Source organism: Gekko japonicus, unplaced genomic scaffold (assembly GCF_001447785.1).
Source record: "Gekko japonicus isolate JY-2015 unplaced genomic scaffold, Gekko_japonicus_V1.1 scaffold3272, whole genome shotgun sequence".
Taxonomy (NCBI): domain Eukaryota; kingdom Metazoa; phylum Chordata; class Lepidosauria; order Squamata; family Gekkonidae; genus Gekko; species Gekko japonicus.
This window is the reverse complement of record NW_015165922.1, coordinates 56838-71045: the sequence shown is the minus strand read 5'-3', so window position 1 is coordinate 71045 and position 14208 is coordinate 56838. Positions and strand designations below refer to the sequence as shown.

General features: G+C 46.3%; 1 protein-coding gene across 1 annotated transcript in view; it reads right to left on the bottom strand.

Annotated features, from left to right (window-relative positions):
• Positions 1–14208, bottom strand: part of LOC107110612 (protein FAM19A5-like) — a 43005-nt gene that overhangs the window by 12503 nt on the left and 16294 nt on the right. The window contains exon 3 of the mRNA XM_015411412.1: positions 10263–10390. Coding sequence (XP_015266898.1) covers positions 10263–10390 — 128 coding nt within the window. The remainder of the gene's footprint in view (positions 1–10262; positions 10391–14208) is intronic.

The following is a 14208-nucleotide window of genomic DNA, read 5'->3' as shown; positions in this document are numbered from 1 at the left end:
ACTGCTATTTAATTTATTTATAAATTATCTAAAAGGCAGAATGAATAGTGAGGTAGCCAAACTTGTGTGGACAACACATAAGCAGGCTGCAAAGTCCACCTAGATCTCTCCTCATGGGAAGAATGGACAACAAATTGGCAAATGAACATTATCGTAATGCAGTTTAGGGCCAAAAATCCCAGCTTTACATATGCAAGTGGTATCTAACCAGGCTGGTTACATATGCAAGTGGTATCCAACAGGTGGTAACTAACCAAAAAAAGATTTATTGGTTTATGGTGGGTACCTCAATGAGAATGCCTACTCACTACAGCAGAGAGGGGAAAAACCCAATTCCATCGTAGGAATTTAAAAGAAAGAAACGGGCAATAAACTAGGCAGTGTATATGCCTTTAAATAAATGGGAAACTGTGTACAGGTCTGGTGACTACATCTAGGGATGCTGTGGAGCTGGGAAAGCTATGTAAAAGGACAATCCACATAAACAAGGGGCTGGAGCCCCTTCCTCTCAAGGACAGCTAAATCTTTTGGGATTTGTAAATCAGGAAAAAAAATTGACCTGGGAGATTTTGCATGGTATGATAAAATGGATATAAAGACACCTCCTCCCCCAGAGGTGATCTACTAATCTTGGAGGAATTCATAATGTTGTGGGGAAAATGGAGGGCATTTCGGATTTTAGGCAGCCCCTTCTCCTCACGGTTTTCTGCTGGCCACTGTGCACAGATGATTAAATCCTAGATACACCATTTCTCTACCAGGCCCTTGGAAAAGTGGCACAGAACAAATAAAGAATCAAACTCAATATTAGACTGCCTGAAGGGGGTCAAGCATAACAGCGTGGATGAAGGAATGCCAAAGTTCTATGTACTGTATGCATATACCATAAAAATATAAATTAAGCTGCCTTGTCTAGTGTTGTTTTTATATCCTGGTTTTAACTTGCTTGCTTGTTATGGAGTCTGTTTACCATCTCGGATCTTCTTGGGTACCCGTTGAGCTGTCTATTTGGTCACAGCACAGACATGCCTTTGGGGGGGGGGTAGCTCCAGCACTGTAGGCTGCCCTCTCCAAGGAAGTGTACAGGGTGCTTATGTCAATCGCCTTCCACAAGAAATGTAAGGCCATTCTTTTAGGAGGTCATTACATAGTTATTATGTTAAGGAGGGGATTGTTATGAGGGAACATTGTATAGCTGTGGTTGTTGAGAAAGATGGCATATAAATATTGTTATAAATTAATAAATAATTTATTCAATGATACTGTTGTGTGCTTGTTGTGGATTAAAGATTAATAACCTTTGAATCGCTGAGTTCCCATGTGAGGGAAAGTGCTGTCTATTTAATTTCTGCTTGTTGTTAAAATTGTTAAAGGCACAGAGCCAAGAAAAACAAACCTTAACCAAACAGAACGTAAGCCAGTAAAGGTGGGGCAGGCCTGGGACTTCTGGTTTATGGCGGCGCACTAGCAGACTCACCTCCCGGACCTCCCGGGGGTGAAGCTACGCTCCAGCCGAAGGAGGGGGTGCGCAGGCTCGCTTACCCCCCCCAGGGGTCTGGTGAAGGGACCCTGGCCATGAAACGTACAAGAGGTTGCCTCTTCGAGGGCGAAATGCCGGAGAATCGAGGCACCTCTTCGTTCTGACGGTTCTCCGTGCTGTGAGACCGACTGAGTGACGCTGACCGGGGCAAGCGTGGGAGATCCAGTGGCAGAAATGAAAGTTGAAAGCGAGGTTGAACAACCAATTATGAATGTGAGTCAGCTTTGAAGCGTTTTTCAAAGGGAAAAAGATAGCTCCCCACCCCACCTCACTGAACGGGAAAAAGGCAAGCGGGGGAGGGATGCCTCCCATGCTCATGAACATTTGAGTGATTGAGGGGGGAGAGGAAGAAAACACTAAGGAAACTGCCTAGAAGTACTTACCAAAGCGAATCTAAGTGGTCAAGCGCACATTCAGAGACTTTTTTAAAAGTTACGAAAGTAAACAAGTGAAAAAGATGGCGGGGAAGAAGGACAGAGAAAAACTTTTGAAAGCGAAAGGGTCTGAGAGCCCGAAACCGGAAGCTAGTAGTGAGGTGGCAAAGTCTATAGCGGAATATATGCACCCTCTGCTGGAGCAGCTGAATAACTTCAAGGAACAGATGTCTATAGTGACTCAAAGTATTACCGCACAACAAACCCAGATAAACGATATGATACAAATAATGAAGCAAGATACTGAGAAGGTAAAGGAAGTGGCTGCAACTACTCCAAAGGTGAAGAAAAAAGTGCAAAAACTGGAAAGGAAACAAATCTCCATGGAAGATCAACTGCTGCAAGTGCAAATGGAAAAGGCCAACATGATTCTTCGCTTCCAGGGCATGCCAGAGAACAGGGGGGAGAATCTTAAAGAAGTGATGACGGAATTACTAACCCCAGTGACAGAAATGAAGGCGGAATCGCTGCTGAGCAAGATGGATGTGGTTTACAGATCATATTCAGGCTATATAAAGAAAAATAATCTGCCTGGGGAAATTGTCATAAGATTCTCGAAGAGGCATGTGAGAGATGCAATCCTGAAAACGGTTGCTGGAATACCCCTGAAAGTGGGGGAAAATACCATCAGAACGCTAAAGGATATTCCATTTGAAGCAAGACAACGGAGAAGGAAGTACAAAGAACTTGTGCTTTTTCTTCAGACAAACTCAATTGGATATAAATGACTATTTCCAGAAGGCGTTACTTTTAAGATCAAGGATAAAAAAGAAAAGATTGACTCTGTTCTGAAAGCTCAAGAATTCCTAAGGGTTCAGCTGGGAAGACCAGAGGACAGGAAAAAAGAAGAGGACAGCAAGTCTAGTGGCGAGCTGGACTTGGGTTCTTCCGGAGAGGACTCTCTGACAGAGCAAGGGGCAGCCGCTCCAAAAAGTCCTTATAAGCTGCGGAAGAGACAAGGAAAGGAGAAGTGAAGGCTGAAGGACTCTGAATTGTGCCTTTGAGAACTCTGAAAGGGGATGATTGTGGGATACTGTTTCTAAACAGTTACATTTAAGAGTTAAAGAAAAAGAAAGTAATACAAATGTTTGACTCAGTTTATAATAATCTAAGTGAAGTGAAGATTTGCTGTAACTAAGCTAGTGAAGATCTCCTCTCTTGGGTTTTTAGTTAGTAGTGGGTTCTTTTGCTTTATCCTATATATGTAGTCCCCCCTTCCTTTTTTTCTGTAGTAGTTTTGTAGTTTGATAAAAAAATAATAAAAAATCCTCTCCGGGAGCTCAAAAAAAAAAAAAAAAGGTGGGCCGGGCCTGGACGTGGCCTCCCTTCTGTACATGGAAGACCAGACTTCAGGCAGGTTCCTGACCCATCCACAGTCTCAATAAAAGTACCCCTTGGATAAAGTGAAAAGGTTTGCCTTTAAGAGCAGATCCAGATATTATTCTTCATGTGGGACTGCAACCAGAAACAGCAGCGCTGGTTCAGGTTCTGCCCCTTCCCCAAATAATGTTTAGGCAAACCTACTCACATTGTAATGGCACCATACGCTGAATTTCCTTGTGTGCCCCACCGCCATTTCACAACACCAACTGCCATGCTGGCAGAGATAGGGACACTATGGATACAGCCAGCTTAGTGTGGTGGTTAGTGCTGGACTGGGATCTGGGAGACTTGGGTTTGAATTCCCACTCTGCCATGGAAGATCACCGCGTAACCTTGGGCCAGTCACACACTCTCAGCCTAAACTACCTTACAGGGTTATTGTGAGGGTAAAGTTGAGTAGCACTGAACAACATATGCCACTCTGAGCTCCTTGGAGAAAAGGCAGGACAAAAATGGGCCAAATAAATACATGTATGAAGGTAACAGGACTATACTGTAACACAATAGTTCAGGAAACACTTTATAGGAAAGCTGTGGATTACATAACTGTGCATCGGATGCATTATCATCACCTTGCTGCATCCATTACCCTGTTGCTGCTTCATTGTTTTTTTTACTGATGTAATACCATTTCCCTTCATTATAGCTGCCCTCTGTATCATGCCTAACACGCGATGCCCATTCAGAATCCTAGTCCCAGTTCATTGCTAATTCAACATCTCACATAGATTGTATCAACATACACTGTGCTTACTGGATGTCTCTTCGCAGGGACTATAATCCATTTACAATATGTAATCCACTTTGAGTCTCAGTGAGAACGGCAGACTACAAATATAGTAAACAAATAAATGGGCCTGGATGTGAAGGAGGAGAACAGGGGCTGGGGCTGCTCTGTTTTGATTCCACCCCATGTCCAGTATGACAATTACAGTACAGCCCTACAGTTATTCCAGCCTGAGCTCTTTCTGGGCTTCAACAAGAGTCACTTTGCATTGGATTGCACCACTTTTTCCACTTAAGAGGTAAGGAATGCTATACTGATGAGAGAAGCTCCAAATGGTGGGAATTTCCTTCGATGCAACTATGAACGACACAGGCACCTCCTCAGGGACTAGTCTTGGAAACCTTACAAATGCCCAGAGCTTCCCAGTGTGCATGGAGGCATGACTGGGAGGCAAACAGGCTTGGCTTGACATTGCCCATCTGTGTTCCTCTGTGGGGAATAGAATTCATCCTCCTCTACACCTCCAGACTCTCTGGCATTAATAAAAGATTCTGGTGCACTTTGGAGGCTCCCGGCAGCAACTTCCAGTTCCCCATTCATTGTCATTCACTTGCAGAGCTGACTGCAGCACAGATTTCTGGGCCTCACATGCTGAGCTGCCTGGCAGCTGCTCCTGGATCACAAGTGCTCATCTGGGGGGATGTTGCTACAGGAGCCATTCGACTCCAATGCCTTTAGAATAAGAAATTAACTGGCACTTCCTCCCTCTTCCTCCCTGGACTCCTGGGGCACTACTGACCTCTCTGTCCCTGCCTACCTCTGGTGGCTCACAGAAAACTCACCCTGCTCTGCAGGCAACAGGCTGGCACATTTTGAGACAGACAGATCCCAGAGGCAAGCTCCCAAATCTCAGGAGGCTCCCAGAAGTCAGACCAGGCGGCAGTATTGTTCCTTAGCAAGCCAAAGCTAGTCCTTAGATCTGCATGCTGATAATAGGGTTTCAAATGGTGCTCCAGAATTTACAACTAATGCACTACAAGGTGTCAGCAGAACTCTCACTTTGCTACAGTGGGACTGCCCACTCTGGTAACCGTGGAAAAGGAGGTAGAACCACAGTCAGCACTCCCTTGTATATCAGATGTGCGGGGGTGGATGGAGTGACTGCTCACATTGTACCTGTTGAAAAGCTCACCCCACTATTATGACTGTATATCTGTGGGGAAGTGGTCATCTGCAAATGGTTAAACCCAGCAGTGTATTGTGCTCTCGCTCTCGCTCTCTTTCACACTTTGCCAGATTTCTGAGAGGCTGCAGAGAGGTGCTCACCTGGGGCTTCATTCCTTTTCAGGTTCAGTGCCCAAAATCCCTTCTGATGGATGAGCACAGGAACTGACTCTGAGGCAATTCCCCATCCAGAAGAAGCATGCTCTGAGGAATTCTGAGTAAGAAGCACCAGGGCCAGACAACAGGAGATGCTGGGAGTTCTGCAAATGAGCTCCTGGCATATTTTTGTTTGTCAAATGCAGGTATGTGGAGCCTCAATTCAGACCAGAACTACACCGTGGGGAGGGGTTTAAGGTTAAGCCTTCTCCCTGCACCACTTTCTCAATCTGAAATGGACATCCTAAGCCCACTGGGAGAAACGTCCAGGTCTTGATTGGGACCTTAAGGTACAGAAAGGCAGGTTTTGGTCAATCATTAGGAGAAACTTCCTAGGGGTCAGGAACTGTTTGGCAATGGAACCAATTGGCAGGGCTGGGTGGGCTCTCCCACCTTGGAGGTTTTCAAGCAGAGGTGTTGGGAAGGCTCCGGCTTTGGATTACTTGCACTGTCCGGGGGTTGGACTAGATGCCTTACATAAGGCTCCTTACAACTCTATAAAGCCATCTTGGGGTCATGGTTAGCGTGTCAGAATAGGATCGGGTAGTCCCAGGTTCGTATCCCCTTTGTCTGATCTGGCAGGGCAGTTCACATGTTCTTATCTTCACTCTGCCTCGGAAGCTTGCTGGGTAACCAGTCTCTCTCTCTCTCAGCCTAACCTACCCACAGTGTCGTCATTGTGAGGATAACATGGAGGAAGCAAGAATGGTGTAAGATGCTCTGGGTCCCCATTGGGGGGGGGAGAAGCAGGTATAAATAAATAAAAAACAAAAAGGTGGATTAACTCTTGGGATTACCACTGTCACCCCTGAGCTACAGAGGAAGCCAGATGTTAAGCCCAAAACTGTGCCTACATCTGAAATACCCCCTCTAAGGCAGAGGGGGAGATGTAGAGCTCACCCATCCTGCCCTGCCCTTTTACCAGCTCCTTCCTAAAGGAATTAGGAAAAGAGGTCAGGGAGAGAGACCAGTGGAGCAACAGAATGGGGTGGGGGGATGGCACCAACTGCAACTCTTCCTGCCTCCAAGCATTTCAGGCACGGGCACAGTCTTTGGATTAAAACCTACCATCCCAAGCAGAAGATTAATAGCTGTGGTTTTCTTTAGGAAGAAAGAAGGTACTAGTCCTTGCCCTGAAAGCTGCTACCATTGTTTGCCATGAAGACAAATGGCATTAACAGTGATTTTATGATCCCGTATGCCAAAGGTGTATAGAAACAAAACACCACCGGAGACTGCACTGTCACTGCATCATAGCAACCATTTGCTGCTGGATTATCTTGTCTACACAGGAAAACCCAGTTGCAAATGATGGTTATGTTGCAATGCTAGTGCAATACCCTTTGACGTGCAGCTTCCCCTTCAGTGTTGCCCAGTACAGTGGCAGTAATCCAGGCCTTTTAACTATGCTGTTGATTCCTTACAATGAAAAGGCAGGTCTGGGCACCAGGTTTCTCTGCAGGCCTTATTTCTGCGTTGTGCTGACGAGCTTTGTTTAAGACACATCCACATCCATCTCTACCTGCCAAGACTGCTGCTGCTTTAAGAGGGCCTTAGAGAGAGCGATCCCTGGTGTGCCTGTGGTGAACTCCTAGAAAACAAATTGTCTGATGCAGAGCCCTGCAAGTGAGTTATATTAATAGCTGGCAAAGCCCTCGTGCGTGGCCCGTGTGCAAACTCTATTAGCAGGGCTGATTCCCCCAGGCAGCAGGGGCAGGCGATGCCTCTCTGCACTCACAGGATAAACTGGAAAAAATAACTGCACTACAATTTCAGGCAAAGCTCAGCATAGCCTCAGGCCTGCTTTATTCTCCCAGCAATTGTTTTTCAACCATAACAGCCCATGAAGTGACCCCCCCCCCCAGCACTCTGGATGCTAGATACAGTCTGATCTTTTCCCAATACATTTCCCTCCAATCCTACCTCTAGACACATTATTTTTAAGCTCATACACAGTATGAGTATTAAAAGTATCTGACTTTGGGAGAAAGAAAAGAATGGCAGAACCTAAATTAAGAACCAAAGAATTCTCCTCAGCAAAATTCAGAAGTTGGAAAAAAGCTCACCTTTGAAAATCAGACTTTGGGGGCTTTTGCACAACTCTCAGTTTAGAGTTTAAGACTTGAATGAAAAAAAAATAAGCTTGGACTAAAGGCAGAGAAATGCTTTTTATTTTTTGTGCTGTTTGCTTAGTTGTTCGGCAAGAACACATGTTCAGGAAATATACTTTTACACATGTACCTGTTTGAATGCTGACCACACACAAACAGAACCTTGCTTTTTATTCCAAGTTAGACAGGAACTTCATGGATACATTAAATACAATTGGTAATAGATCCAAGCATTAGAAACGGAACAATTTCAAATTGCTAAGATGATGCCTGTGAACCTTGATAATAATACAAAGCTGAATTAGAGCCAGGGCTCATCAGTGCTACACAGCAGAATTTATTTCAGAATCTGGTTCAGAGTCACAGAAGAAGAGATTGGATTTATACTCTGCCCTTCACTCGGAGTCTCAGAGCAGCTTACAATCTCCTTTCCCTTCCCTTCCCCACAGCAGACACCCTGTGAGCAGTGTTCCCTCTAAGCTGAGTTAGTGTGAGCTAGCTCACAGTTTTTTAGCCTCCGGCTCACACATTTTTGTCTTAGCTCAGGAAGGATGGCTCCAGAGCAAACTAATTTATGCAGGAGCCAAATTGCTCACTCACAATTTTAATGCCAGTAGCTCACAAGGTAGAATTTTTGCTCACAAGACTCCACAGCTTAGAGGGAACATTGCCTGTGAGGTGGGTGGGGCTGGGAGAGCTCTTTCAAGAACTGCTCATGAAAGAACAGCTCTGAAAGGACTTGTAACTGACCCAAGGTCACACCAGCAGCTGTATGTGGAGGAGTGGGGAATCAAACCTGGTTCTCCCAGATTAGAGTCCGCACTCCTAACCACTACACCAAACTGGCACCAAAGTGAACATACCCCCTATTGCTGCTTATGTGTATTTGAATCTATACCTCGTTCTTTCAAGGATCTCAGGGTGGCATAGACAGAACTTTCACCTCTATTTAATCCTCACAACTACCCTGTGAAGTAGGTTGGACAGAACGACTGGCCCAAGGTCACCCAGGGAAAATTATGGTTGTGTGGTGATTTGAACCTAGCCCTCCCTGGTCATAGTTTGATGTTCTACCCACTATACTGCCATGGGCCTCTGAAAAGCTACCTGGCAAGCTACTCTTCTCTCAGCAGTCAATCATTCATTTCCAGGATGCAGGAGCATGGCTTCCAGGCACACTGGACCCCTGGCAACTCTCTCGTTTACAAATTCAGTGGGCTGAAGAAGCAACTCTTCATGAGAATGCAAGTGGAAAGAAATGACAAAATATTTCAGGTTCCCAGCCCACAAACATGCTGTGTTGGCTGCATGGCTAGCTTCCCTTGCCAATACAATAACACACAGTGAACAGAATTCAAGAAGAAATACCTGGGAGGCTAACATGATCATTAGTGAGCTGGTGACTCTAGACCAATTGCAGGATCTACTTACTGTAACTAAATAATTGGAAACACCATCTTCCTATGGAACTATCACAGGGGACATGTCTTGGAGCATCCTATTGTAATTCCTCATATTACATTTGAAATAAACAACCGGTGGGAAACCATCTTATTCTGCTCTTCCAAATGGAGGGATGATGGCTGGGAAATTATGTTACTAGTCTGCTTTGAAGTGGGATTCTTTTTCTGAGGTATTTAGGTAACAGTGGTCATTGAAATGCCTCTCTGTTTTGTTAGAGACTGTGGCAAAGCTCTTTTTCCAGTGAAAGGATAGTTTATTCTGAGGACTTACAAGTTGAATACTGGATATAGTGAGTAGACATTTCTGACTTTCACACAACTTTCGCTAGCCCAGAAAGGGGCGTGAGGGGTTGAATGAACTTGGCAAATTTTGATTATATCCAGACTTATATTGATACTTTTTATATGTAACAGGGAGATGAGAGAACAGTGCAAGAGCAAGAACAGAAAGGTTATGAAGGAGCATCCTGGTGGAACTCCTGTTTGGCATGTACAAAGTCCAAAGCTGGGATGGGAAAGCCCTCTCAGGTCCCCATCAGAAGCCATCGCTAAGTCACAGGACACACATTTTGTAGGCAGAAGGTCCCGGCTTCCCTCTCTGGCATCTGTCTCTAAAAGCAACATCAGGGAGCAGAAAGTTTGCCCTTGGTCAGCCACCGCATGTCAGAGCACACAGTGTTAGATGAACTCGCTGCCTCAGGAAGCATCTTGTATCTTTTAACAGTTGGGGGCAGAGGGACAAGGAGCTGTACTTTACAAAGATGCTCTATCCCCAGTGAGCTGCTATTTGGGCCCCCCCCCCTCCGGAAATGTGTGTGTAGTGATGAACTACACCTGCTGGCAGCCACTGGCCATATTTGCGAAACCTTTGCAAAGTTGAGAACTAACTTGGTTCTGCATGCATACAGACTTGGTGTATGGTCTGGTGCCTCATCCTCTGATCTTTCCTCCCAGCCGATACCCACTGAAGCCCTCTAGGCAGAACAGGATTCCTACAGCTATTTTAAACTCATGATGGCCTCAGTAGGAGTTTCTTCACTCACACTGAAAGACACACAGTCTTCCCATTCCACCCCAGTGACAATCATTCCCTGTCCCAGCTCCCATCTACAACTCTCCTCTTTCCCCAGCTCAGCACACCCAAAAGCAGACGGTTTCTTGGGTCCTTTTCTGCCTCAGCTTGAGTTGGGTGGCCAAAAGAAGGCCAGGTGGTTAGTGACTTACCGTGACTGTTTTTATTCGTCCCAGTTGCCTAGTGCAGCTCCAGCCTGAACGATTGATTAGCAAAGAGCACTGCTCCCCATCATCACAGGGCTCCATCCCGCACCACTGTTTGTTGACAATGATGTGGGCTGCCAGACACAGCCAGAGGAGGAAGGGAGGAAGGAAAGTGTGGAGGGAGGAAAAGATAGAGAGATGTGGAAAAGGACAAAAATTAAGTACATATTTCACCAGAACAATCGATAAATCTTGAAACTTTGGGTTCATGATGACAGATTTACAGCACAGCCAAGGAAACAAGACAAAACTGGGGCCAATATAGAACCAATAATACACTCTGAACCATGAGTAGTATGCTAGATACAATTGCTTTATACTAGATAGTTACTATAAAGTATACAAAATTTCCCCAAATATTTACAACAATAAGAAAACAATAGAATATCAGTGGCTGCCAACAGCCCCAAAATAACAGTGGAATTCCTAAACAGTTACTGTTGGCAGTCAAAAAAGTAGAAGGCTTAATGAGCTGAAAGCTACTGGAGCTTGACGAAGCAGCCGGCTTACACTTGGTTTCGTCTAGTGACTTCCTCATAAGCAGCTTAACTGTTGTTGTATATAAGTTTTCTTAATATGTGTATTTTCTTGGTTTTTAAGATACTCCTCTAGAGTTGCTACCTTTAATATAGGGACTAGCCCTTATTTCCTTGGACCATATTTCCTATGGGACCTGTCCTTGATAGACTAAGCTTCTTAGCCAAGGTATTTCCCCAAGCAAGACTGTCCTCTTCCCTGCAACACGTTCCACCCCCACACCTTCCATTTCATGGGAATGAAATACAGGGCTGGCATTAGATGAAATCAGTATCATGGTTGGACCACTTTGCCTTGAAGGCCTGTTTGAATACCCCACTCTGACCCTGTTTGGGCGGCAAGCCTATTTTGGCTTGCCAGCGGAGCCAAATGGACCCGCTGCAGCTTCAGATGGCTCTTCGGGATCTGGAGGCCCCTGGTGGCTCATTGCATGAGCTTGTAGAGGACTGGCATAGCCAACTCTTGACAGCCATCGACGAGATAGCTCCTGGAGTCCTCTGAGCTCCCGGTCTAGGCTCACTCCATGGTTTACCCAGGAGCTACGGCTGATGAAATGGGAGCTAAGATGGCTAGAGAGGCAGTGGTGGCACACTCGCAACAAAGCCACAAGAGCATCTTACAGGATGTTTTTGAGATCCTATGAGATGGCAGTCAAGACTGCTACGAGACAGTACTATGCGGCCATGATTGCGTCTGCAAGCTCACGCCCAGCCCAATTGTTTAGAATAATTCAGTCTATTACTGCTCTGCCACAAAGCAGACTAAATGCTAGGGAATCGAATATCAGCTGTGAGGCTTTTGCGAGCTATTTTGCAGATAAAGTCTTGTTGCTCTGCTGCGACCTCCCCGCCACAATTGGTACAGTGAGTGAACTTGAGGCTCCATGCACATCTTCTAGTCATGTTATGGATCATTTCAGCCCGCTCAGCCGAGAGGAAGCTGACAAACTGCTCCTAACTGTATGCCCTACCACGTGTTCCCTTGACCCGTGCCCTTCATGGCTAATTAAAGCTGGCCATGAGGGGTTTCGAGGTGCCATGCGGGAAATCATCAACATGTCCCTCTTGTAGGGGCTGTTCCCGGAGGCATTTAAGGAGGCAGTGGTGTGCCCTCTCTTGAAAAAGCCATCCTTGGACTCGGCTGAATTGGCCAACTACCAGCCAGTTTCCAACTTGCCATATTTGGGCAAGATAATAGAGAGGACAGTGGCAACTCAGTTACAGGGCTTCTTAGATGATGCTTCCATTCTAGTCCCCTTCCAGTCCAGCTTTCGCCAGGGCCACGGGACGGAGACGGTACTGGTGTCCCTCATGAACGATGTCCGGAGGCATCTGGATTGGGGTGGATCGGCAGTGCTGTTGTTAGATCTGTCGGCTGCGTTTAACACGGTTGACCATCAACTACTGGTCCACCGCCTCGCTGACACTGTAATCCAGGGACTGGTCTTACAGTGGCCTGCTTCCTTCCTCCAAGGTCAGGGACAAAAAGTGGCTCTGAGGGATCAGCTGTCCCAAAGGCACCCACTGGAATGTGGAGTGCTGCAAGGGGCAGTGTTGTCCCCGATGCTTTTCAACATCTATATGCTCCAGATTGCCTGGAGGCATGGGCTGGGATGTCACCAGTATGTGGATGACACTCAACTCTATCTGTTGTTGGGTGGTCAGTCCGACTCCAAACCGGAAGGTTTAGGCTGGGCGTTACAAGCCGTGGCTGGTTGGCTTAGGCTGAGCCGGCTGAAATTGAATCCGATGAAGACAGAGGTCCTGTGCCTGAGTCAGGGTGGTCCAAGGGCATGGATCCCACTCCTGACCTTCGATGGGGCCCCACTGGTGCCAGCGCTGGTGGTTAGGAGTTTGGGAGTGCTCCTAGACGCCTCCTTAACAATGGAGGCCCAGGTAGCAGCCGCTGCCAAATCGGCCTTTTATCACCTTCAGCTGATCAGACAGTTGGTTCCCTTCCTCGAACCTAATGACCTGGCAACAGTGATCCAGGCAATGGTCACCTCAAGACTGGACTACTGTAATGCCCTCTACATGGGGCTGCCCTTGTCTCAAATCTGGAAGCTGCAGCTGGTGCAAAATACCGCAGCTAGGAGTTTGATGGGGTTCCCTATCCGGGAGCACATCCAGCCAGTGCTAAAGGCATTGCACTGGCTGCCTATAGCATACCGGATTCGTTTCAAGGTGCTGGTTCTTACCTTTAAAGCCCTTTATGCCCAGAGTCCTACATACCAGAGGGGCCACCTTTCCCCACACATAGAGCACTGCAATCAGGGGCCCAGAACAGGCTGGTCTTCCCAAGTCTCAAGGAGACCAGGCTATCAATAACCAGGGCCAGGGCTTTTTTGGTGGCGGCTCCACTCTGGTGGAATGAGCTCCCAGAAGAGACCAGGGCCCTGTGGGACCTTTTGCAGTTCCACAGGGCGTGTAAAACAGAGCTCTTCCACCAGGAATTTGGAGCCGCTGCCACCACTAATCACTAATTATTAACAACTGATGACTTAAAGTGGGAGAGCCCTGTTCTCCTGGGATTCAACTCATAGCCTGAGATAGCCGCCCAAGTTGATCTAAAAGAGCAAGAGCTGACCGCAAACAAAGAGCTCGTGTAATAACAACCACTGTGAATTACTGATACCGATATTAGCATTTTAATATGTTTTAATATGAATAGTCAGAATTGTTTATTATTAATATTGTTGTTAATGTATCTTATTGTAATTTTACTGCAATTTTATGCTGCTTTTGTAAGCCGCCCTGAGCCGGCCCTGGCCGGGAGGGCGGAGTAGATATTTAATAAATCAAATCAAATCAGTGTTTTTAATTGGGAAAGGCCCTTTGAAGAGAAAGGATAAGAGTACTGAGAGAGAACAGAAGGAGAAAAAACTAAGGGTAAAAATAAGGGAGAATGAATACAATATTGGATGTTTTATGCTGTAGTAATAACACCTCCAAGCATGAGACAACAGCCACCTGCAGGCTCTGAATAGCCTCACACTCACCACATGTATCAAACACCCACCCACAGGCAAGGGACAGATCCCCCCACGTAGCAACATTAGGTAGCATGTTACTGCTGCACCATCACAGCACATAGCAACATAAGCTAACACATGCCCACACACTGAGGCCCGGGGAAGGCTTCCTGAAAGTCCCATAGAACCAAGAGGGAATTCAGCTCATTTTACATGGATTCCCCCCCTCCCTCCCCCAGCAGCTCCCCAACTGTGATCAAGTGGCTTCCTAGATTGGAAAGGCTTTGTTTTGTGAGAACAAAGCACTTTCATGCAGCTCAGGACCAGATTATCACAGGGCTCAGCACCCACAGTTTGTGACAATTTCCCAGAGGCTTTCTTTCT